At 43.1% G+C, this 26,570-nt stretch overlaps 1 protein-coding gene across 1 annotated transcript in view; it reads left to right on the top strand.

Moving 5' to 3' along the window:
* atp10a (ATPase phospholipid transporting 10A) overlaps positions 1 to 26,570 on the top strand; it is a 54,046-nt gene that overhangs the window by 6,871 nt on the left and 20,605 nt on the right. Inside the window, exons 2-10 of the mRNA XM_060867369.1 lie at positions 9,188 to 9,392; positions 12,856 to 12,941; positions 14,774 to 14,880; positions 15,026 to 15,157; positions 16,119 to 16,249; positions 17,556 to 17,808; positions 19,170 to 19,390; positions 20,803 to 20,997; positions 21,952 to 22,495. Coding sequence (XP_060723352.1) covers positions 9,188 to 9,392; positions 12,856 to 12,941; positions 14,774 to 14,880; positions 15,026 to 15,157; positions 16,119 to 16,249; positions 17,556 to 17,808; positions 19,170 to 19,390; positions 20,803 to 20,997; positions 21,952 to 22,495 — 1,874 coding nt within the window. The remainder of the gene's footprint in view (positions 1 to 9,187; positions 9,393 to 12,855; positions 12,942 to 14,773; positions 14,881 to 15,025; positions 15,158 to 16,118; positions 16,250 to 17,555; positions 17,809 to 19,169; positions 19,391 to 20,802; positions 20,998 to 21,951; positions 22,496 to 26,570) is intronic.

Genomic DNA, 26,570 nt, shown 5'->3' with positions numbered 1-26,570 from the left:
TACACATATATACACACACATACACATGTATACACATCTATATCTCATACACACATATACACACACATACACATCTATATCTCATACACACATATACACACACATACACATATATACACATCTGTATCTCATACACATCTATATCTCACACACATATACACACACATACACATATATACACATCTATATCTCATACACACATATATACACATCTATATCTCATACACATATATACACATCTATATCTCATACACACATATACACACACATACACATGTATACACATCTATATCTCATACACACATATACACACACATACACATATATACACATCTATATCTCATACACACATATATACACATCTATATCTCATACACACATATACACACACATACACATGTATACACATCTATATCTCATACACACATGTACACACACATACACATGTATACACATCTATATCTCATACACATATATACACACACATACACATGTATACACATCTATATCTCATACACACATATACACACACATACACATCTATATCTCATACACACACATACACATATATACACATCTGTATCTCATACACATATATACACACACATACACATGTATACACATCTATATCTCATACACACATATACACACACATACACATCTATATCTCATACACACACATACACATATATACACATCTATATCTCATACACACATATACACACACATACACATCTATATCTCATACACATATATACACATCTATATCTCATACACACATATATACACATCTATATCTCATACACACATATACACACACACATATATACACATCTATATCTCATACACACATATACACATCTATATCTCATACACACATATACACACACATACACATGTATACACATCTATATCTCATACACACATATACACACACATACACATCTATATCTCATACACACACATACACATCTATATCTCATACACACACATACACATATATACACATCTATATCTCATACACACATATACACACACATACACATATATATCTCATACACATATATACACATCTATATCTCATACACACATATACACACATACACATATATATCTCATACACATATATACACATCTATATCTCATACACACATATGCACACACATACACATCTATATCTCATACACACATATATACACATCTATATCTCATACACACATATACACATCTATATCTCATACACACATATACACACACATACACATGTATACACATCTATATCTCATACACATCCATATCTCATACACACATATACACACACACATATATACACATCTATATCTCACACACACATATATACACACATCTATATCTCATACACACATATACACATCTATATCTCATACACACATATACACACATGTATACACATCTATATCTCATACACATCCATATCTCATACACACATATACACACACACATATATACACATCTATATCTCATACACACATATACACACACATACACATCTATATCTCATACACACATATACACATCTATATCTCATACACACATATACACATCTATATCTCATACACACATATACACACATATACACACACATACACATCTATATCTCATACACATCTATATCTCATACACACATATACACACACATACACACATATATACACATCTATATCTCATACACATATACACATCTATATCTCATACACACATATACACACACATACACATCTATATCTCATACACACACATACACATCTATATCTCATACACACACATACACATATATACACATCTATATCTCATACACATCTATATCTCATACACACATATACACACACATACACATATATATCTCATACACATATATACACATCTATATCTCATACACACATATACACACACATACACATCTATATCTCATACACACACATACACATACACATCTATATCTCATACACACACATACACATATATACACATCTATATCTCATACACATCTATATCTCATACACACATATACACACACATACACATATATATCTCATACACATATATACACATCTATATCTCATACACACATATACACACACATACACATCTATATCTCATACACACATATATACACATCTATATCTCATACACACATATACACACACATACACATCTATATCTCATACACACATATACACATCTATATCTCATACACACATATACACATCTATATCTCATACACACATATATACACACACATACACACATATATACACATCTATATCTCATACACACATATACACATCTATATCTCATACACACATATACACACACATACACACATATATACACATCTATATCTCATACACACATATACACATCTATATCTCATACACACATATACACACACATACACATCTATATCTCATACACACATATACACATCTATATCTCATACACACATATACACATCTATATCTCATACACACATATATACACACACATACACACATATATACACATCTATATCTCATACACATATACACATCTATATCTCATACACGTGTATACACACACACATATATACACACATAGACACGCACATACACATATATACACACACACACAGGTTCCCTTTAGATTTCGTGATAATCAGGAAATGAAACTGATTGTGTAGTTTAATTAGAGCTCAGTATAACAGACAGAATATTACAGAATATATTCTTTGGTTCTGTTCCTAATAAAGTGGCCGTTGCTCCTGATAACTTGGAGACGTCCCAGATATCTAACCAGTCATGATCAGCCCCCTGAATGTTTGTTTGATTGGTGGGTGGAGCTTGTTCATTTTATAATCATGTGACCTGTCTGTAACCAGCCGCTGAACCCAAAGATCAGATCAGTTACTCAATAGAGTTGAAACTCTTTATGGAGGGAGAGGAACGAGGGAGAGGAACGAGGGAGAGGAACGAGGGAGAGGAACGAGGGAGAGGAACGAGGGAGAAATGAAATGAAAACTGTTTATTGGGTTAAAGGGTTATTTTCGTCACATTTCTCCACTCACAAATTGTAAAGACTTAATTCAGTTCAGTTTGAACACATCACACATCACAAAGCAGAGAATTTCTTACTGAATTCTTTCTTTCTGTCTTTCTGTCAGTCAGTCAGTCATCCTCCCTCCCTCCCTCCCTCCCTCCCTCCCTCCGTTGGACCTGATTACAGAAGAACATTCTGAGGTGTGAGGCTGAACTGAAACTCAAGACTGATCCCTCATTAACTAGTCTATCTTTCAGTTAGCCTGTTAGTGTTAGCCTGTTAGTGTTAGCCTGTTAGTGTTAGCCTGTTAGTGTTAGCCTGTTAGTGTTAGCCTGTTAGTGTTAGCCTGTTAGTGTTAGCCTGTTAGTGTTAGCCGCAGCTGTACCTGAGCTCAGGTGTGGGGGATGGGGGGGGGGGGAGATAAGTGCTCAGCTCTTCTGTTCTCAGGTGTGATTCTGTAGCAGGGGTCTGAACTGTGTGTGTATCAAATGTACTGCCTAAAAGTTTGTGCACCCCCTGATCATCAGGCTCGTGTGCTTGTTTATAATCATACACAAACACTGACAGCTGTTTTCTCAAAAAAGTGTGTGTGTGTTTGTGTGTGTGTGTGTGGAGACAATTACACGGAAATATAATAAATAATTTATTATTCTATTTATTTAGCTTTAATTCCAGTCTGTTTCTCCCAGCTGCGCGCACACACACACACACACACACACTTTTCGTATTGTATTTACTTTTAAGTTATTGTTTTGTCTTACCAGGTTGTCATTTTTTCTTGGTATCTCATTTTGTTGTCGATCATTACAATTATTTTGCCCTACCAGGTATTTATTTTGACTCATTGTCTCATCATTTTGTCTTAATATATTGTTTTTTGTTTCTCTTGTTTTTTTTAGAATTTAAAGTAATTTTTAAAGTCATTATCACTCTTTTGTAGTCAGTAGTTTGACGACGTTAAATCTTTAAGTGCATGATTCCACTTTCAAAGCCGTTTGTTTGTAACAGTCTTAGTAGTTTTATTTATACTTTATTTTCATTCAGCATTTTGCTTTTCCCCCCCTTGTCTAAATCTGTGTGCGTGTGTGTGCGTGTGTGTGCGTGTGTGTGCGTGCGTGTGCGTGCGTGTGCGTGCGTGTGTGTGCGTGTGTGTGTGCGTGCGTGTGTGTGCGTGCGTGTGCGTGCGTGTGCGTGCGTGTGCGTGCGTGTGCGTGCGTGTGTGCGTGCGTGTGTGTGTGCGTGTGTGTGTGCGTGTGTGTGTGCGTGCGTGTGTGCGTGCGTGTGTGCGTGCGTGTGTGCGTGCGTGTGTGCGTGCGTGTGTGCGTGCGTGTGTGCGTGCGTGTGTGAGTGCGTGTGTGTGTGTGTGTGTGTGTGTGATCTCCACCTTTCCTGTGTGTGTCTGTTTGAGACTCACAGCTCTATTGTGTTTTCTTAACACTCACATCACAATGATTAATACAGGAATGTATTTCAGGTTTGAAGGTTAGAACACTAAAGTAAGTGTGTATGTGTGAGTGTGTGTGTGTGTGTGTGTGTGTGTGTGTTGGCTTGAGTTGTGCACTGGGAGGCTGCTGAGGAGGACAGGAATGCTGAGATGTTATAGTTCTTAGTTCTCTCCCACACAGTATATACACACATGCACACAAACACACACACACACACACTATACAGAAGGTTCTAGAACATGTTCTCTTTGATCCTGTGTTTATATAATAAAAGATCGCCGCTGGTGAAATATGTGATGGTGTGAGATTTGAGTTTTACACTCAAAACCTCTTCACTGGGGTCTCTTCGCTTCCTGTCTTTGCCCCTCCCCCTCCCCCACAATACCTGAACTCTCCCTGAAACATGGGTTAGATCTCCAAATTCAGGAGCGTTTGATTTGTTGTTGTTGTTGTTGTTGTTGATGTCGACTCAGTAACGTCGATCTAAAAAGGTCTAGAACTGTTTGAGTTTAATTTAATATCACATTCTTTCTCAGGAAGATGGAGGTCTTATCCATGTTCCAGCCTGCTTCTCTCTCTCTTCAGCACCGCCACGTTGTTTGTTAAATATCATCTCAATACCAATGCCAGAGGAAGCTGTAATATGCAAATGAGTATGCAAATAAAGCCCCAAATCTGGACTCTTCGAAGTTTTATAACGTGCCCCGTCACCGTGACGACGCTGACTTTAGCCTTGGCGAGTTTATTGTATGGTTTGTGCAGGATGCAGGCTGATGTCATCAGAGCGTTATGATGTCATACACAGGGAGATGAATCTGCTCTCAGCTTGGTGTCATGTCATGAAGTCACTCGTGGTTTTCAGCTTGATGACCGATACTCTGGATGCAGAACTCCTTTAAGTTCACATTTAAGTTCCAGGAGGAAATGGTTCACTTTTTCCAGGGAGAACAGAAAGGTGTAGAAGTGAAAATGAGGGTGGAGGAAGGATTTCTTGAGGAAACTCAGATTAGAGGGTTGGAGCAGGTCCGGTTTCTTACAGACATTGTGGTGGTGTTGTGTTTACACTTCATCATCTCACACAGCTGAGAAACGGTTCTGACATCTGCTGCATGAGGAGGATGTTCCTCCTCATGGTTCCTACACGGTTCTCTACACCTCACCCTGCCTCGCTGTCCTGCTCTACACCTCACTCTGCCTCGCTGTCCTACTCTACACCTCACCATGCCTCGCTGCCTTACGCTACACCTCACTCTGCCTCGCTGCTTTACTCCACACCTCGCTCTGCCTCGATGCCTTACTCTACACCTCACTCTGCCTCGCTGTCCTACTCTACACCTCACCATGCCTCGCTGCCTTACGCTACACCTCACTCTGCCTCGCTGCTTTACTCTACACCTCACTCTGCCTCGCTGCCTTACTCTATATCTCACTCTGCCTCGCTGCCTTACTCTATACCTCACTGCCTTACTCTATACCTCACTCTGCCTCGCTGCCTTACTCTATACCTCACTCTGCCTCGCTGCCTTACTCTATACCTGACCCTGCCTCGCTGCCTTACTCTATACCTCACCCTGCCGCGCTGCCTTACTCTATACCTCACCCTGCCTCGCTGTCTTATTCTACACCTCACCCTGCCTCGCTGTCCTACTCTACACCTCACCCTGCCTCGCTGTCCTACTCTACACCTCACCCTGCCTTGCTGTCTACTCTACACCTCACTCTGCCTCGCTGCCTTACTCTACACCTCACTCTGCCTCACTGCTTTACTCTACACGTCACTCTGCCTCGATGCCTTACTCTACACCTCACTCTGCCTCGCTGTCTTACTCTATACCTCACCCTGCCTCGCTGCCTTACTCTATACCTCACCCTGCCTCGCTGTCTTATTCTTTACCTCACCCTGCCTCGCTGTCTTATTCTACACCTCACCCTGCCTCGCTGTCCTACTCTACACCTCACTCTGCCTCGCTGCCTTACTCTATACCTCACCCCGCCTCGCTGTCCTACTCTAGACCTCACCCTGCCTCGCTGTCTTACTCTATACCTCACTCTGCCTCGCTGCCTTACTCTATACCTCACTCTGCCTCGCTGCCTTACTCTATACCTCACTCTGCCTCGCTGCCTTACTCTACACCTCACCCTGCCTCGCTGCCTTACTCTACACCTCACCCTGCCTCGCTGTCTTATTCTACACCTCACCCTGCCTCGCTGTCCTACTCTACACCTCACCCTGCCTCGCTGCCTTACTCTACACCTCACTCTGCCTCGCTGCCTTACTCTACACCTCACTCTGCCTCGCTGTCTTATTCTATACCTCACCCCGCCTCGCTGTCCTACTCTACACCTCACCCCGCCTCGCTGTCCTACTCTACACCTCACTCTGCCTCGCTGCCTTACTCTACACCTCACTCTGCCTCGCTGCCTTACTCTACACCTCACTCTGCCTCGCTGCCTTACTCTATACCTCACTCTGCCTTGCTGCCTTACTCTATACCTCACTCTGCTTCGCTGCCTTACTCTATACCTCACTCTGCCTCGCTGCCTTACTCTATACCTCACTCTGCCTCGCTGCCTTACTCTATACCTCACTCTGCCTCGCTGCCTTACTCTACACCTCACTCTGCCTCGCTGCCTTACTCTATACCTCACTCTGCCTCGCTGCCTTACTCTATACTTCACTCTGCCTCGCTGCCTTACTCTATACCTCACTCTGCCTCGCTGCCTTACTCTACACCTCACTCTGCCTCGCTGCCTTACTCTATACCTCACTCTGCCTTGCTGCCTTACTCTATACCTCACTCTGCCTCGCTGCCTTACTCTATACCTCACTCTGCCTCGCTGCCTTACTCTATACCTCACTCTGCCTCGCTGCCTTACTCTATACCTCACTCTGCCTCGCTGCCTTACTCTATACCTCACCCTGCCTCGCTGCCTTACTCTATACCTCACCCCGCCTCGCTGTCCTACTCTACACCTCACCCCGCCTCGCTGTCTTATTCTATACCTCACCCCGCCTCGCTGTCCTACTCTACACCTCACCCCGCCTCGCTGTCTTATTCTATACCTCACCCCGCCTCGCTGTCCTACTCTACACCTCACCCTGCCTCGCTGTCCTACTCTACACCTCACTCTGCCTCGCTGCCTTACTCTACACCTCACTCTGCCTCGCTGCCTTACTCTACACCTCACTCTGCCTCGCTGCCTTACTCTATACCTCACTCTGCCTTGCTGCCTTACTCTATACCTCACTCTGCCTCGCTGCCTTACTCTATACCTCACTCTGCCTCGCTGTCTTATTCTACACCTCACCCTGCCTCGCTGTCCTACTCTACACCTCACCCTGCCTCGCTGTCCTACTCTACACCTCACTCTGCCTCGCTGCGTTACTCTATACCTCACCCTGCCTCGCTGTCCTACTCTACACCTCACTCTGCCTCGCTGTCCTACTCTACACCTCACTCTGCCTCGCTTCCTTACTCTATACCTCACCCCGCCTTGCTGTCCTACTCTATACCTCACCCTGCCTCGCTGTCTTATTCTATACCTCACCCTGCCTCGCTCTGTACTCTGCTTCATTCTACTTCTCTCATCTTAATAATTATTGATCTCCTTCTCTCTACTTCACTACACTCTTCCTCGCTGTACTCTACTCTTCATCACTATAATTATCCAGAAGCTTCATGTTCTTGAGCAGTAAAGGGCGGGAAATGGGAACAGAGAGGAGGATTGTTTCTCACTCAGCTTCTAGCGAGGCTCGCTCTCTGCGTCTGTGTTTGTTCAGCTCCTGTAAATTTATTTTTGTGTTTTTTCTGGAAGGCTGAGGTGGAGATCTGATCACTTCAGAGCACTGACGCTGCTCTCACTTTCACACTGACGGAGAAAGTGAAGCCAGTCGAAATTCAGCCTCACTGTTGGTCAGAGTTTATTTAGGACCCTGAAGTGTTGTTGACTTAAAAGATGACTGGATGTTAAAAAAAATCAGGATGTTTAAAGAAATATATTGTTTGGCCTCATAGTGAGTATCACAATAGTGTGTGTGTGTGCGTGTGTGTGTCTGTCTGTCTGTGTGTCTGTCTGTCTGTGTGTCTCTCTGTCTGTGTGTGTGTCTGTCTGTGTGTCTGTGTCTGTGTGTGTGTGTGTGCGTCTGTGTGTCTGTCTGTCTGTGTGTGTGTCTGTCTGTGTGTGTGTGTGTGTCTGTGTGTGTGTGTGTGTGTGCGTCTGTGTGTCTGTCTGTCTGTGTGTCTGTCTGTCTGTCTGTGTGTGTGCGTGTGTGTGTGTGTGTGTGTGTGTGTGTGTGTCTGTGTGTGTGACTGTGTGTGTGTGTGTGTGTGTGGTCATTTAAAGAGATTTGATGCGAATATGCTGCTGCTTTTTAATTGTTTATTCTTTTACAGATATTTTAATGTTAATATCAATGACATCACACGTATCTGGGTAAAGCCACGCCCACATTGCTGCAGTTAGCATTGTGGAATTAATAAGCATTAGGAATCTTTAGTTATGTGAAATGATTCATTTGTAAAACTTCTACATGTCAAACGTTTCTCGCAGTTTTATTCGCATCGAACTGAAAACCAGTTTGTAACGATAAAGGTTGACTTCTTATATACCAGTATCACGGCGCTAACGTTTCATCTGGTGGTGCCGTGACCCGGTGTGTAATCACTGTGTCTGTCTTTGCTCTGAAGAACCGAGCGGCGTTACGTGGAACAGTACTGGAAGGATGTGCGTGTGGGAGACTTCATCCGTCTGCGCTGTAACGAGATCGTTCCTGCTGACGTGCTGCTACTGAGCTCCAGCGATCCGGACCGACTGTGTCACATCGAGACGGCCACGCTGGACGGAGAGACCAACCTGAAGCAGAGGCAGGTGGTGCGGAGCTTTATCGACCTGGTGAGCGCACAGACTCTGTGTGTTTAATTCAGTAGCGTCACAGTGAAACATTTTTCCACAGGAAGGTTCCGTGTGACGGTTTGCACACTAACAGGAATCGTTGCGTTCGAGGCTGCGGCAGGCAGAGGAACGTTTTACTGCTGGTTTGTTCACCGAGTGGATTCAGCTGCTTCATATTTACTCTGTTAAACACAAAACTGCTGCCACTCATCTGTGACTTCATCTTAATTACACACACAAACACACACACAGTGGTCAAGATATTTTCACTTTAAAACCCAGCTGGCAAAGTTACACAGACAACAAATGACCACCGATGTGACAAAAATAAAACCTTTTACTTCCAAACCTTCAGCTTCCCAAGAAGACGCCGAACGCAATACAAACGGCTAGGAAAAGTTAATAATGTTAAAAATACATTTAAATTTAAATATAACATAATGAAACGTTTAATAATATTAAAAGTAATTGTAAGAAAATAGTTCTATATGCGGTACATACATGTGTAAACAGTGTGGCTTGAAAGTTATTAACATTTAAGAATTCCTATATTTCTGTAGAAATGTGACCCAAAACATCATCAGATTTTCAAACAAGTCCTAAAAGAATCAAATAAATGAGCAAAAAAATTATACTTTCTTTAATTATCGAGAAAAACGATCCGACATTTCAGATGTGTGACTGGCAGAAATATGAGAAACTTTATTTCAGTATCTGTTGTGACTCTTTGTGCAGAAATAAACTGTAAGTAAAAGTGTCCAGTAACTTTTGATCAGTTCTGTACAACAGTGTAGATCTTTATTCTGTTCCTCAGTACAGAAGAGCTTCAACACTGGGGTTTTACTGGGTGTCCTCACATGATCTGACTGCTTCAGGTCCTACAACATTTCTGTTGGATTAAAGTCAGGACATTGACTTGTTCATTCTAAAACGTTACCTTTGTTCCTCTTTAATCAGTCTTTGGTGCACAGACTTGGTGTTTGTGCTCGTTGTCTTGGTGTACGATCCATTTTCTCTTCAGCTCCAGTTCATGGTCAGATGTTCTGATATTTTCATTTAGAGATCACTTACCAATGATGGTAAGCTCCTGGTCCAGATGCAGCACTACAGACCCACAGCATGATACCACCACCAGCATGTTTCACAGGTCTTATGATGCAATTCGGTACTTAACTTCCTCTAAAAATAACACTTCTCATTTTTAAAACAAAAAGTTTTCTTTTGGTTTCATTCCTCAACAAAGGATTTCTCCAACAGTCGTCTGTCTTGTCCACATGACCTTTAGTAAACTTCATGGACATCAGTGTTCTTTTTGGAGAGTGGTGACTTGTGACTCTGAGGATGTTCAGTGTTCACCTGATGTCAGACTCATGAACATTAACATAAGCCGAAGCAAAAGACCCCTTTAGTTGATTGGTCTGGTCTTAAATGTCCACCATTTCTACAGAATCTATATGACTGAGTCCCAGCTTTATAAAGAGGATGTCGTCTGATGAGCAACAATAACTCTTTTTCTGAAATCCTCAGAAATCTCCATTGTTTTTGCAATGATCCACTTCCACAAACACACGTCATGAACATCAGACTTTGATATTTCTGTTCCCTCACGGAGACCCGATTGTCGTCTCATCGACTGAAATCAGATGGACTCTAATTTGACCTTGAAATTAAATACTGATCCTAGAGGTTTACATACTTTTGCCTCTCACAGATCTAGAACATCGGAGCATTTTCCTGAATAAAAAAAATGACCAAGTATAATATATTTGTCTGATCTGTTTGATTGTAGGGGGTCACGGTGGCTTAGTGGTTATCACGTTCGCCTCACACCTCCAGGGTTGGGGGTTCGATTCCCGCCTCCGCCTTGTGTGTGTGGAGTTTGCATGTTCTCCCCGTGCCTCGGGGGTTTCCTCCGGGTAATCCGGTTTCCTCCCCTGGTCCAAAGACATGCATGGTAGGTTGATTGGCATCTCTGGAAAATTGTCCGTAGTGTGTGATTGTGTGAGTGAATAAGAGTGTGTGTGTGTGTGCCCTGTGATGGGTTGGCACTCCGTCCAGGGTGTATCCTGCCTTGATGCCCGATGACGCCTGAGATAGGCACAGGCTCCCCGTGACCCGAGGTAGTTCAGATAAGCGGTAGAAGATGAATGAATGAATGAATGTTAGATTGTGTTCACTTTGTTTGCTTTTGGGACTTGAGAGTAAATCTGATGTTTTGGGTCAAATGTATGCAGAAATATAGATGTTTATAGAGGTTTCACAAACTTTCAAGCAACACAGTATAATTATATATTTGTTAATTTATTAGAACATTTATTAAACATACGAATATGACGTTTCATCTGCACTGTGGATTTTAGTGGTTTGTTTTTGTTTGTTTTTATTTTTGTCTTTCGAACGAGTAAAACGTTTGTCAGTTCGTCTGAATTAAACCGTTTCATGGGCGGAGCTACGGATGAGCTCAGTTTGTGATGTCACCACTACTTCAGAACAATGACCTCTGATATACAAAAGACCAGAAATGAACCAGTAGAAGAAATCCGAGAAACTTCAGATGTTATAAAAAATCGAGAGTCTCATTTGCACATAGGAACCTGTGAGCTAGTTTACTTGCAGCTAGCTACCCGGCTAGCTAAGCTAGATGACGTTAATGATATTAAGCAAGCAGTGAGTGAGGACTGGATAACATGGAGGAACTGCATAGTTATGGAATTTTATTATTGAGGTTCAAGATTTAAAGAATTTTTTTTTTTTAAATTGTTAAGTATTAATCAGTTGTAATTTAGCTAGCTAGCTAATCCAATTTTTGGTACATATACTTCATTCATTCATTCATCTTCTACCGCTTATCCGAACTACCTCGGGTCACGGGGAGCCTGTGCCTATCTCAGGCGTCATCGGGCATCAAGGCAGGATACACCCTGGACGGAGTGCCAACCCATCACAGGGCACACACACACACACTCTCATTCACTCACACAATCACACACTAGGGACAATTTTCCAGAGATGCCAATCAACCTACCATGCATGTCTTTGGACCGGGGGAGGAAACCGGAGTACCCGGAGGAAACCCCCGAGGCACAGGGAGAACATGCAAACTCCACACACACAAGGTGGAGGTGGGAATCGAACCCCGACCCTGGAGGTGTGAGGCGAACGTGATAACCACTAAGCCCCCCGGTACATATACTTGTGATACTTTATTCCTAATTAGAATTTCCTGTTCTACAGAATAAGCACTGAGTCATCGTTTCTCACTCTAGACTTTAATAATCATCTAAACACAGCTCCTCTTTGTAGAAGATGAAGACGACACACAGCGAATCATCTGCCTGCGTTTCTGCTCAGCTATAATTCAGTAGACGAGTGTGATAAAGAAATGATGTGATTTGTTACATCTTCAGTCCCAGTGTGATTTCGAGCAGGTCTGAGTGTCTGAATATAACTTTTGTTTTTTCAGGACACTGAGTTCGACCCCATGAAGTACAACAGTGTTATCGAGTGTGAGAAGCCAAACAACGACCTGAACCGTTTCCGTGGTTACATGTAAGTACAGAATGCTTAAACACACTGTAACCCGGAAGTTTAATCAGTAACTGATTAATTATCTCTGAGTACGTGTGAGTGTCTGTCTGTAACCTTCCTGGAGTTTAATAACATCTCACACAGCTCCGCCCACTCTAACCAAACCACATCTCACCCAATCAGAGAGCAGAACTCCGCCCACTCTAACCAAACCACATCTCACCCAATCAGAGAGCAGAACTCCGCCCACTCTAACCAAACCATATCTCACCCAATCAGAGAGCAGAACTCCGCCCAATCTAACCAAATCACATCTCACCCAATCAGAGAGCAGCGCTCCGCCCACTCTAACCAAACCACATCTCACCCAATCAGAGAGCAGAGCTCTGCCCACTCTAACCAAACCATATCTCACCCAATCAGAGAGCAGCGCTCCGCCCACTCTAACCAAACCACATCTCACCCAATCAGAGAGCAGAGCTCCGCCCACTCTAACCAAACCACATCTCACCCAATCAGAGAGCGGAGCTCCGCCCACTCTAACCAAACCACATCTCACCCAATCAGAGAGCAGAGCTCCGCCCACTCTAACCAAACCACATCTCACCCAATCAGAGAGCAGAGCTCCGCCCACTCTAACCAAATCACATCTCACCCAATCAGAGAGCAGAGCTCCGCCCACTCTAACCAAATCACATCTCACCCAATCAGAGAGGAGAGCTCCGCCCACTCTAACCAAACCACATCTCAGCCAATCAGAGCAGAGCTCCGCCCACTCTAACCAGACCACATCTTACCCAGAGAGCAGAGCTCCGCCCACTCTAACCAAATCACATCTCAGCCAATCAGAGAGCAGAGCTCCGCCCACTCTAACCAAATCACATCTCACCCAATCAGAGAGCAGAGCTCCGCCCACTCTAACCAGACCACATCTTACCCAGAGAGCAGAGCTCCGCCCACTCTAACCAAATCACATCTCACCCAATCAGAGAGCAGAGCTCCGCCCACTCTAACCAAATCACATCTCACCCAATCAGAGAGCAGAGCTCCGCCCACTCTAACCAAACCACATCACACTACTGAAGACTCAGACAATTCCAATCAGTAATCTATTTTAGTTGTAGCTCCACCCAACTAAAGTAGGAGTCGGTTTCATTTTGATGGTGAAATACAGGAGTGTGTTTTGAAGATTCTCAGCTGAAGGTTTATTTCGTCTCTGGACTGATAACAAACATTAGTGTGTTCCACCTTAGGGGGGTTTAACCTGGGGTTACCTTTAATTAGAGCAAGTACCGCATGGTACCTGTGTGTGTGTGTGTGTGAGAAGGTGTGTGTGTGTTTGAAGGTGTAGAAGAGCAGCAGATGAAGACTTTGTGCTGATGGTAGCAGGGCAGTGAGTCAGCTGACAGGGTGGAGAATTATTATGACATTTATATCTCAGTGTGATGGAGAACAGATGCTGCTGGTGTGCAACCAACGCTCTGTTACCCAGTTACCCCAGAGAACATCTGCCAATGAGGAGGGTGAAAGGCCCAGGGCTCTGTGTGTGTGTGTGTGTGTGTGTGTGTGTGTGTGTGTGTGTGTGTGTGTGTGTGTGTGTGTGTGTGTGTGTATACACACTGTAGTTCTGTTGGACGAGTTGTTCCTCCTGCTCCTTTTCATGCTGATGCTGCATGTGTGATGGGGTGAAGCCACTGCTCTGATCTGTCCACAGCCTGAGGCACTGTTATTAATCTGCACTGTGTTTTATGAAATAACAGGTGTGTGTGTGTGTGTGTGTGTGTGTGTGTGTGTGTGTGTGTGTGTGTGTGTGTGTGTGTGTGTGTGTGTGTGTGTGTGTGTGTGTGAGACAGACTCCATCGTAATGGAAGGAGAGATGGTCTCTACAAAGACAACCTGCTGCTTAGAGGCTGCACCATTCGTAACACAGAGGAAGCTGTGGGCATCGTCATCTATGCAGGTAACAAGTCACCTAGTTGAAGCCCCGCCCACTCTAATCCACTCCTGTTCAGAGCTCCACCCACTTTCCAAATCACTGTTCACCCCAGCGTCAGTCAGTTAGTGTCGTTCTCACTTAACAAATCACTGTTGTGTTTGTTTTTCAGGTCATGAAACTAAAGCCATGTTAAACAACAACGGGCCGCGATACAAACGAAGTAAACTGGAGCGGAGGATGAACGTCGACGTCTTCTGGTGTGTCATCATCCTGCTGGTCATGTGTCTGTTCTCCGCCATCGGTACGTAGAGTTTATACACACACACACACACACACACAGTGTCTCTACAGAACACATACGCAACCACATCACTAAGCAGCATCTTCTTCTGTGTGTTGTTTTGTTTGTGCTGTGTGTATGTGTTTGTGTTTTCTCTGTGTGTGTATTGTGTTTTGTGTGTGTGTTTTGTGTGTGTGTGTTTTCTGTGTGTGTGTATTGTGTTTTCTCTGTGTGTGTGTGTATTGTTTTCTGTGTGTGTGTTGTGTTTTCTCTGTGTGTGTGTGTTCTGTGTGTGTGTTTTTTTTGTGTGTTTTCTGTGTGTGTGTGTGTTTTCTGTGTGTGTGTTTTTTTTTGTGTGTGTTTTCTGTGTGTGTGTGTGTGTGTGTGTGTGTTTTCTGTGTGCGTGTGTGTGTTTTCTGTGTGCGTGTGTGTGTTTTCTGTGTGCGTGTGTGTGTTTTCTGTGTGCGTGTGTGTGTTTTCTGTGTGCGTGTGTGTGTTTTCTTTGTGTGTGTGTGTGTGTGTTTTCTGTGTGTGTGTATTGTGTTTTCTTTGTGTGTCTGTGTGTTTTCTGTGTGTGTGTTTTCTCTGTGTGTGTGTTTTCTGTGTGTGTATTGTGTTTTCTGTGTGTGTGTTTTCTGTGTGTGTGTGTATTGTGTTTTCTGTGTGTGTGTATTGTGTTTTCTCTGTGTGTGTTTTCTGTGTGCGTGTGTGTGTGTTTTCTTTGTGTGTGTGTGTGTGTTCTGTGTGTGTGTATTGTGTTTTCTCTGTTTGTGTGTTTTCTTTGTGTGTCTGTGTGTTTTCTGTGTGTGCGTTTGTGTGTGTTTTCTCTGTGTGTGTGTTTTCTGTGTGTGTGTTGTGTTTTCTCTGTGTGTGTGTATTGTGTTTTCTCTGTGTGTGTATTGTGTTTTCTTTGTGTGTGTCTGTGTGTTTTCTCTGTGTGTGTTTTCTTTGTGTGTGTGTGTGTGTGTGTGTGTGTGTGTAGGTCACGGTTTGTGGATGTTTCAGTACGGTGATAAGAGGCCAGTGTTTGATGTTCTGAGTCCTGAGGGAACTGATCTGTCTCCGGTCGTCTCGGCCGTGTATCTGTTCCTCACCATGATCATCGTGTTCCAGGTGAGAAGCAGCGCTGCTGAGACGAGCTGAACATCACTGAAGCACCAAACTGAACACATTCTGATCTCAACGTGTAGTTTTTAGTTTTTTATTTAGATGTTTTATTTCTTTATTCTACACAATATTATTATAAATCTATTTTAGTGCTGAAAATTTAATTGTCAATTTATTTTAATGAAAAAAATTCACATACATTTTTATAAACTTTATTATTAAAGTGAAGCTTGTGTAGAGAGGTGTGTGTAGAGAGGAGGTGTGTGTAGAGAGGAGGTGTGTGTAGAGAGGAGGTGTGTGTGTAGAGAGGAGGTGTGTGTGTAGAGAGGAGGGGTGTGTGTAGAGAGGAGGTGTGTGTAGAGAGAGGTGGTGTGTGTAGAGAGAGGTGGTGTGTGTAGAGAGAGGTGGTGTGTGTAGAGAGGAGGTGTGTGTGTAGAGGAGGTGTGTGTGTAGAGAGGAGGTGTGTGTGTAGAGAGGAGGTGTGTGTGTAGAGAGGAGGTGTGTGTGTAGAGAGGAGGTGTGTGTAGAGAGGAGGGGTGTGTGTAGAGAGGAGGGGTGTGTGTAGAGAGGAGGGGTGTGTGTAGAGAGGAGGTGTGTGTAGAGAGGAGGGGTGTGTGTAGAGAGGAGGTGTGTGTAGAGAGGAGGTGTGTGTAGAGAGGAGGTGTGTGTAGAGAGAGGTGGTGTGTGTAGAGAGAGGTGGTGTGTGTGTGTAGAGAGGTGGTGTGTGTAGAGAGAGGTGGTATGAGTAGAGAGGAGGGGGGTTGTGTAGAGTGGAAGTGGGGGTGTGTAGAGTGGAGGTGGGGGGTGTGTGTAGAGAGGAGGTGGGTGGGTGTGTGTAGAGAGGAGGTGGGGGGTGTGTAGAGTGGAGGTGGGGTGTGTAGAGTGGAGGTGGGGGGGTGTGTGTAGAGAGGAGGTGGGTGTGTGTGTGTGTGTGTAGAGAGGAGGTGGGTGTGTGTGTGTAGAGAGGAGGTGGGTGTGTGTGGGTGTGTGTGTAGAGAGGAGGTGGGTGTGTGTGTGTAGAGAGGAGGTGGGTGTGTGTGTGTGTAGAGAGGAGGTGGGTGTGTGTGTGTAGAGAGGAGGTGGGTGTGTGTGTGTAGAGAGGAGGTGTGTGTGTGTGTAGAGAGGAGGTGGGTGTGTGTGTGTGTAGAGAGGAGGTGTGTGTAGAGAGAGGTGGTGTGTGTAGAGAGAGGTGGTGTGTGTGTGTGTAGAGAGAGGTGGTGTGTGTGTGTGTGTGTGTAGAGAGGTGGTGTGTGTAGAGAGAGGTCCCTCACTCCTGTTGGTGTTAACACCTGATGTTCCTCCTGATGCCCAGGTGCTGATCCCCATCTCACTCTTCGTCTCCATCGAGATCGTGAAGATCTGTCAGGTTTACTTCATCCACCAGGACGTGGAGCTGTATGACGAGGAGACGGACTCTCACCTGCAGTGTCGAGCTCTCAACATCACAGAGGACCTCGGCCAGATGCAGTACATCTTCTCTGATAAGACGGGAACGCTCACCGAGAACAAGATGGTGTTCCGCCGCTGCACCGTGGCTGGAGTCGAGTACTCACATGACGCTAACGGTTAGCATGAGCTCGCTAACTTTAATGACTGAAATCAGTCAGCAGTTTCAAATGATACTGAAACTAATCATTATTTTCAGTACTGATTTATTTATTTATTTATTTATCTATCTATCTATCTATCTATCTATTTATTTATTTATTTATTTATCTATTTATTTATTTATCTATTTATTTATCTATTTATTTATTTATTTATCTATCTATCTATCTATCTATCTATTTATTTATTTATTTATCTATTTATTTATCTATTTATTTATTTATTTATCTATTTATTTATCTATCTATCTATCTATCTATCTATCTATCTATCTATCTATTTATTTATTTATTTATCTATTTATTTATCTATTTATTTATTTATTTATTTATCTATTTATTTATTTATCTATTTATTTATCTATTTATTTATTTATCTATTTATTTATTTATAACAGACTAATTAAAACTAATCTTTTTTTGAAATATAAATCAATATCATTTCAATAATTATCTACAATATTCACACTATGTTCGTAGCCCCTAGACAGGACAGTTAGGCTCCACCCTCTTTTCCTTATAAGGTAATGTGTCGTTTTGAACAGGTGACAACATGGAGCTGATTTTAATATAAAATAATTCAAGATTTTTGGAATAAAGTTGAAGTTATTTTGTGGATTTTTTTTTTTGTGGTTTATTTTTGTTTGTTTTTTTGTTGTTGTTTAGAAACTTAATTTCTCAATTCTGTGCAAATTTAAAATCATGATGTGTGTATATACGTTGTTGAGTTCATGGATCTCCGTCTCACACACACACACACACACACACGCAGATACACACACGCACACAGATACACACACAGACACACAGAGACACACACACACAGACACACAGAGACACACAGACACGCACACACACACACACAGACACGCACACACACACAGACACACACACACAGACACACACACAGAGACACACACACAGAGAGACACATACAGACACAGAGACACACACACAGACACACACAGACACACACACAGAGACACACACACAGAGCGACACATACAGACACAGAGACACACACACAGAGAGACACATACAGACACAGAGACACACACACACAGACACACACACAGGCACACACACACACAGAGACACACACACAGAGAGACACACACACACATAGACACACACACAGAGACACAGACACACACACAGACACACACACAGAGAGACAGACACACACACAAACACACACACAGACACACACACACACGTTACAGTCATCAACTGAGTCAACAAGAGTCACACACTCTGGTCTACACTGAAGCTGGAGCGTTTTTTACTTTATAAACATGTCACTGTTTGTGCCGCTGCAGCGCGGAGGCTGGCGATGATGTACCAGGACGTGGACTCTGAGGAGGAGGAGTGTGTGTCTCACGGAGGAACTTTACCCAGGAGAGACAGTGTGTGTAGTCAACACAGCGGCCGAGTCGTCCTGCGCTCACAGAGCACCAAATCACATCGACGCACAGGGAGCAGAGCCGAGGCCAAGAGGGCCAGCATCCTGTCCAAACACACCGCCTTCAGCAGCCCCATGGTACACACACACACACACACACACACACACATAAACATCCTGTCCAAACACACCGCCTTCAGCAGCCCCATGGTACACACACACACACACACACACACATAAACATCCTGTCCAAACACACCGCCTTCATAAGCCCCATGGTACACACACTACACTACACACACACACTACACTACACACACTACAACACCACACATACACATTCTGCACTACTACACACACACTACACACACACACGGGTGCACACACTATAAACACACACGGGTGCACACACTATAAACACACACTACTACACAGACTACACACACTACAACACCACACACACACTACAACACCACACACACATTCGACAGTAACTCACTCACACACACATAAACTCACTACACCACACACAGACACACAACAACACCACACACACACATACACTACAGAAACTCACACACACTACACACACTACACCACACACACACTACAACACTACAGAAACTCACTCACACACACACTCTACAACACAACACACACACACTACAACACCACACACACACACTACAAAACCACACACACACACACACACACACACACACACTACAACACTACAGAAACTCACTCACACACACACACTACAACACCACACACACACACTACAAAACCACACACACACACAATACAACACCACACACACACACACACACACACTACAAAACCACACACACACAAACTACAACACCACACACACACACTACAACACCACACCCACTTTCAACACTCAAAAGTACAACACAAACTACAAAACACACACAGTACAATACACACTCACAACATACACACACTCACACTACATCACACAAAAGTACAATACACACACTTACTAACACACACTGGTCTGTCAGTGCAGACCTAAATAAAGTTAGTCCTGCTTTACAGTTTACGTTTATCTTTAAATGTAAATCTAATGGTAATTGTGAAATTTGGGACTTTAGCAAGCTAGCATTCAGCATCCAGTCCAAAATACTGTGGAAAACGTCGAATGCTGTTGCTAAGCAACGAGAACAGTATTCTCTTATGACTAAGGAATTAGCTCGCTAGCTTTACACAGATGAAAACAAATATCCAAACTTAATGAGAACATCAACATAAAGTATTAAATGTATACTATAATTATATACCACTTAGCATCAATCGCTAACCTAATTACCTCTGAATTTCTTTGTTGTAAAAAACATGAACAAAAAAAAAAAACAAACTTGGTTAAAAACGAGACATTTTGTGGAACCTTCTTAACGTGTAGTGTGTTGAAATGACGAGCTAGTTAGCAGACACAGGAAGTGTAGCGTGATCTGAAAATCCCCAGAGTTGTGTTGTGTTTGTTCTGGAATGTTCTCCCGTAATGCGTGGTGTTAACGTCTCTGTAGGAGAAAGACATCACTCCGGATCCTCAGCTGATGGAGAAGGTGAACGAGTGCGGCAGTCAGATGGAGTTCATGCGCTTCCACAATCAGCTCCTCAGCCAGATTCCTCCTGACCTGTGTGACGTCTTCGACTTCTTCATCGCTCTCACCATCTGCAACACGGTGGTCGTGTCGTCGCCCAATCAGCCACGCCAGAAGGTGAGTCTGTGTGTTCACGCTGATCCCTGACTGGTCCCAGTGTCCCAGTGGGAGTCTGACCCGTGTGACCAGTATGAGCCTCAGTCGAGCTGATCGAAGTGCCACTGCGGCGTGTCCCGTTATTTAGGGATTTAAAAAAAAAAATCTCCGCCCCCTTTTCACCATTTTGGCTCTTCTCTCGACTTCCTCGCTTTACAGATCTTCTTTTGGTTTATAAATTGTAGTCAAAAATGGCCAAAAGTCTAAAGTTAACATGTTCCTCATTATATTAATGTTAATGCTGTGTATAAAGTGAATAGTTGAGAAGTCTGAAACACTCATGGCCACGTCTCATCTTACACATCCCTCACTTTGATCCTGGACTCCTGAAGTTCTGCTGCACGTTTCTCCTGCAGGCGTGGCCCACGAGTCCGACATGTTGAACCCGTCACGTCCGAGCGCTCCGCCCGGATCAGACTCTGGGTTTATGTCGAAATGATTATGTGGACTTGAGTGATGTGAGTGAGGGAGTGTGTGAAGTGCAGATAGCCCACAGCAGCCCTTCCCTTAACTGGAGCTAATCACTGCCAAGATCTTCATGGGTGTGGACCTCAACACAAACACACGTCTCACACACACATGACTTGTTTGTGGCTTGTTGTAGAGACAGAACATGAAGTTTTAACACTAAAATAAAAAAAATCAATCTGTAATTTGGTTGAAATATAATTCTTGATTGAAAAAAAGTATTAATAAATAAATAAAATAAATAAATAATAATCAATAATCTGATTTATTTGTAGTTTCATTTCATTTAAAAAAAAAATCATTGAATTAATTAATAATAATCCATATTATACTAACTGTTTAATATTATAGAAAAGAAATGAAAAACATCGGCAGAGAAACTTGCAGAAAAACATGAAGATAATGTTCTAATGAAATCAGATCTGAAGTGAATTTTTTTTTTTTTAGGTGCGTCGTTTTGAGCTGAAATCTCCGGTAAAGACCATTGAGGACTTTATCAAGCGCTTCACGCCAAGTCGCCTGACGTCCGGCTCCAACAACAGCAGCTCGTCCAGCCTGGCCACCAAATGCTCGTCGTCTCAGCGTGCCACCTCCAGCGTCCTGTCGTCTCCGTCAGCCGAGATTGCGCTGGCTAAGCTAGACGAGGAGCGTTTGCAGCAGGCCTTCAGCCCCGTCCTTCAAGGACACTCCAGGGCTCCTGCTCGTGATGAAGGCGAGCTACGTTATGAAGCGGAGTCTCCGGATGAAGCGGCTCTGGTGTACGCCGCGCGGGCCTACAACTGTGCCCTGGTGGGCCGACTGGCGGATCAGGTGACTGTGGAGCTGCCACATGTGGGGAAGCTAAGCTTCGAGCTGCTGCACACGCTCGGGTTCGACTCCACACGTAAGCGCATGTCTGTGGTGGTGCGACATCCACTGACCGAGCAGATTACCGTCTACACCAAAGGAGCCGACTCGGTCATCATGGACCTCATCAGACCACCTGCAACAGGTACGAGATCAAAATGACTGCTAGTTGGTAGGAAATACGGAGATCTGTGATTGGTTGACAGGAACATTGGTGACTTGATGATAGGAACAATAGCAATTGGATGACAGGACGATAGGCATAATGGTGAATGGTGATTGGTCCACATGAACAGTGGTGATTAGACGATAAGAATGATGTTGATGGTCGTCAAGTTGTCTCAAAATCACAATATAATAAATCACAATATAAACATCATGTTTATTTGGTGTTCTGTCTATTTTCACAATACCCCCACCCCCACCCCCCGAGCAACTGGAGCTCAATCTTCAACGTTACCTGCAGTGTTGTATAAAATAGTACAAAGCAATACGTGAGTAAAAGTACAAGTATCTTACTAGAAAAAGACTTTAGTAGAAGTGAAAGTCACCTTTTAGAATATTACTCAAGTAAAAGTCTTAAAGTATCTGATATTTAATGTACTTAAGTATTTGAAGTAAAAGTAAAAAGTAAAATTTCAGTGGTTTTCGGTGGACATAAGAGGCTCTTCATCTGGTAGGAAGAATCTTTTATTCCAATGTACAGAAACATTTCCTGCAAATGGGGTGTCCAGGGGGTGGCCAGGGGGTGGCCAGGGGGTAACTTTAGGGGGTAACTTTAGGGAGTCCACAGACTATGACACAAATGACCCTAACAAGGAGCATGGATGAATCCCATAATTGCTCATTAGAGATAGAATACAGTATATCTCTCATAATCTATTTTATAATTTATAATATATTATGTTATTTTTTTATCTTATGTACGTCACACAAACCAACACCTAATTACATTTTTATGTAAAGCCTAAACTGATGAAATCATCTATAACAAGCTAAAGTTACATTCTGAACTGGACACGTGACTGACTGACTGTCTGCCTGGTGGGTTCTCAAACCTGTTGGTGGTTCTTGTGACGTCTGATTACTAGCATCAGGCAGGAAGCTGCTCTGGGGTACTGTGGTGATGTGGGGGCTGGGGGCGGGGGGCTGGGGTCTGTACCTGATCTGTATGTGTTTGCTTCTGATATCTCTGTCTTTCTTTTCATTTTTTTATTGACCCAATGTAAAAATATGACACATGAATATAATACATTTAAGCATCAAATACAGATGTTTTTTAATTAAAACTCAACTTTAACTATAAATCCCACTATAATAATAATTGCTCTTTAAAATCAACTGTCAGCATAAATGACTACTATAATCACCTGTATGATAGCTAACAGGGTGTCAGTAATCTTTTGAGTAACGTTACCAGATACATAGTTTAATAACAACATTAAACACTAACACTGTAAAACTAGTTACCTCATATTAGCTAAACAGTTAAAGACTTACACACACACACACACACACACACTGCACTGTATACGTGTATAACTAACACAAATGTCTACGTCATGTATATTATGGTTAAACTGGGGAACGAACCGATGTCTCTTGTCTGATTAATCTGTTAAAGCGTCTAACGTCAATTTATATAGCGACGTAACTTTCGAAATATTTTTCTGGAAAACTAAATCCTGATGTTTAATCTCAAAACTTAGCGTAATCTGATGTTACAGTTTTCTTCTCTACCTCTCAACTCTTTATTGTCATTGATTTGATGGATTTGAAATGTTGAGCGGCGCCGCGACCAAACGTCAAACGAAGACTTCTTTTGATAGGTGAAATGAGATGTCGATCAGCACCAAACTTCCAATGCTATCAAATAAAAATTCGGGGTGGTACCTGGGGTGGCCAATCAGATGTCAGGGGTGTTCATTGTCACCCCGGACACCCCTCTGGCTCCACCACTGCTCCTTTGACAACATTACGCTGAAATAGAGTGTGTGGAGCGTAATGTAATCTAGGAGCAGTGATTCACCAAACCTCCCTTATTACAGTCACACACATTTCTTCTGATTTTAGTTTGTAGTAACGAGTAACGAAGACGTTTAGTGGAAATATAACAGAGTAAAAGTGGACATTTTATCTAGGAAATGTAGTGGAGTAAAAGTGAAAGTTGACATAAATTTAATTAGTGAAGTAAAGTACAGATACGTGTCATTTCTACTTAAGTACAGTAACGAAGTGTTTGTGCTCCGTTACATTACAACACTGGATAGTTGAGCCGTGAGAGTTTCACCAGTGAATTCTATCGAAAAGGAAAATATCGAGCTTGAAAGTTGACGTGGCTGAAAATAAGAGCGAGAGAACGTCATGTGACCACATCTGGGTGGAGCTCCGGTCTGGATTCAGCAGCTCCAGACTCTACAATGACTCCATTCAGTAGGAAACGCAGACCAGGCCAGAGCTAACACTCCTGAAGGGAAGTGGCAGCTCACAGCTTTATGCCTCCTTTTGAAGTGTGTGAACAAATTCTACAACACCGTACAGACTTGGCCTCCATGTTCAAATGGAAAAACAAACATGGCCGCCTTTTTTCTGGCCTGACCTGCGCCTTGAGTTATTGAGTAACAGAGCAGTGGCTTATTGATGCAGACATTATGGTTCTACAATATGGTGATACTTCGAATTGTTCATATGCCAGTTATGACACCTAGCCACAGAACATAGCTATGTTCTAGCCTGCTCGCTAACTTCACTGAATTCGGTGAACAACGCTGCGGTTGTCACGGTAACGTTGAAATATATCCTGACAGATTTGCTGCTGTTAAATAAATTGGTGACAAATTGATGATGTAATTTGAGCCTGAAACTGTGCATCTTGCTTGCTGATTTGCATACTGATCATGCATATTCATGAACCCTGCTGTGTTTAATGCAGGTGTGGAGATAATAATCCCAGGCCATTATACACCGCTTTAGCCATCGACACCGGTTAAAACACCACGTTTTAAAAGAAATGCCTCACTGTTGTACTTCAGTGTCATTTAAACAGGATGTATATATTTATTTTGACTTTTGGCTTCTCCTCAGCTGCTGTTAAATGAAGAAATAATTTTGGCTTTCGGACGCTGCGTCTATTCCCAGTAATATTCCAAACCGTAAAAAAAACAGTGGTTTAAGACGGCTGCCAGAGATGAAGTCGTCTCCTTCTGTTGTGTCGCTGTAGGAAGCAGGTGGCGGAGCTCCGAGCAGATATCGTGTCGTGCTGGCAAGCCACCGTCGCGCAGCCTGCTGATGAATCACAGGGGGGGAGGCGAGGCCAGGCCAGGCGAGGCGAGGCGAGGCTTGGCACTTTCGCCCACTCTTGGATGCGTTTTAAGCGACAATCTCACTCCACTCTGGTGTGGGCTTCTTGTCAGGATGCAGGAGCTAAGAAATGTTCGTGAGGCTCGCATGTTGACCTTTAAAACCATCGCCAGTTCCACCAAACACCTCAGACTGGGAGCAGGGGGGCGCTTGTGGAAACGTTCTCCAGGGGGCGGGGCTCAGTTACAAATCATCTGTATAGCATTTATATTCAAATATTCTTTTTGCCCAGATTACTCCATCAACATGAGCTCCTCTTCAGTTGGTCTGTCTGTCTGTCTGTCCATCTATCTATCTATCTATCTATCTATCTATCTATCTATCTATCTATCTATCTATCTATCTATCTATCTATCTGTCTGTCTTTGTCTGTTCATCTCTCTGTCTATCTGTCTGTCTGTCTGTCTATCTATCTATCTGTCTGTCTGTTTGTCTGTCCATCTCTCTGTCTGTCTGTCTGTCTGTCTGTCTGTCTGTCTGTCTATCTATCTATCTATCTGTCTGTCTGTTTGTCTGTCCATCTCTCTGTCTGTCTGTCTGTCTGTCTGTCTATCTATCTATCTATCTGTCCGTCTCTGTCTGTCTGTCTGTAGATGTGAAGGAACAATAATATTTAAGTATAATATTGTTTCTTCACTAGATAGATAGATAGACAGACAGACAGACAGACAGACAGACAGACAGACAGACTTTGATAATAAATATGAACTGCTCTAGGCTTGTGCAGAAAACGAGTGTTCACTATTTGTCCGTTGCCATGGTTACATTAATAACAGGAAGTCAGTATGAACCATAAACACCAACAAGAATTCGCACTTTTTTTACTACACAAATAAACGATCCCTACGTGGTGTAACAAT

Source organism: Tachysurus vachellii, chromosome 4 (assembly GCF_030014155.1).
Source record: "Tachysurus vachellii isolate PV-2020 chromosome 4, HZAU_Pvac_v1, whole genome shotgun sequence".
Taxonomy (NCBI): Eukaryota; Metazoa; Chordata; class Actinopteri; order Siluriformes; family Bagridae; genus Tachysurus; species Tachysurus vachellii.
The sequence above is the reverse complement of the archived record's forward strand: the minus strand, read 5'-3'. Positions and strand labels throughout refer to the sequence as shown.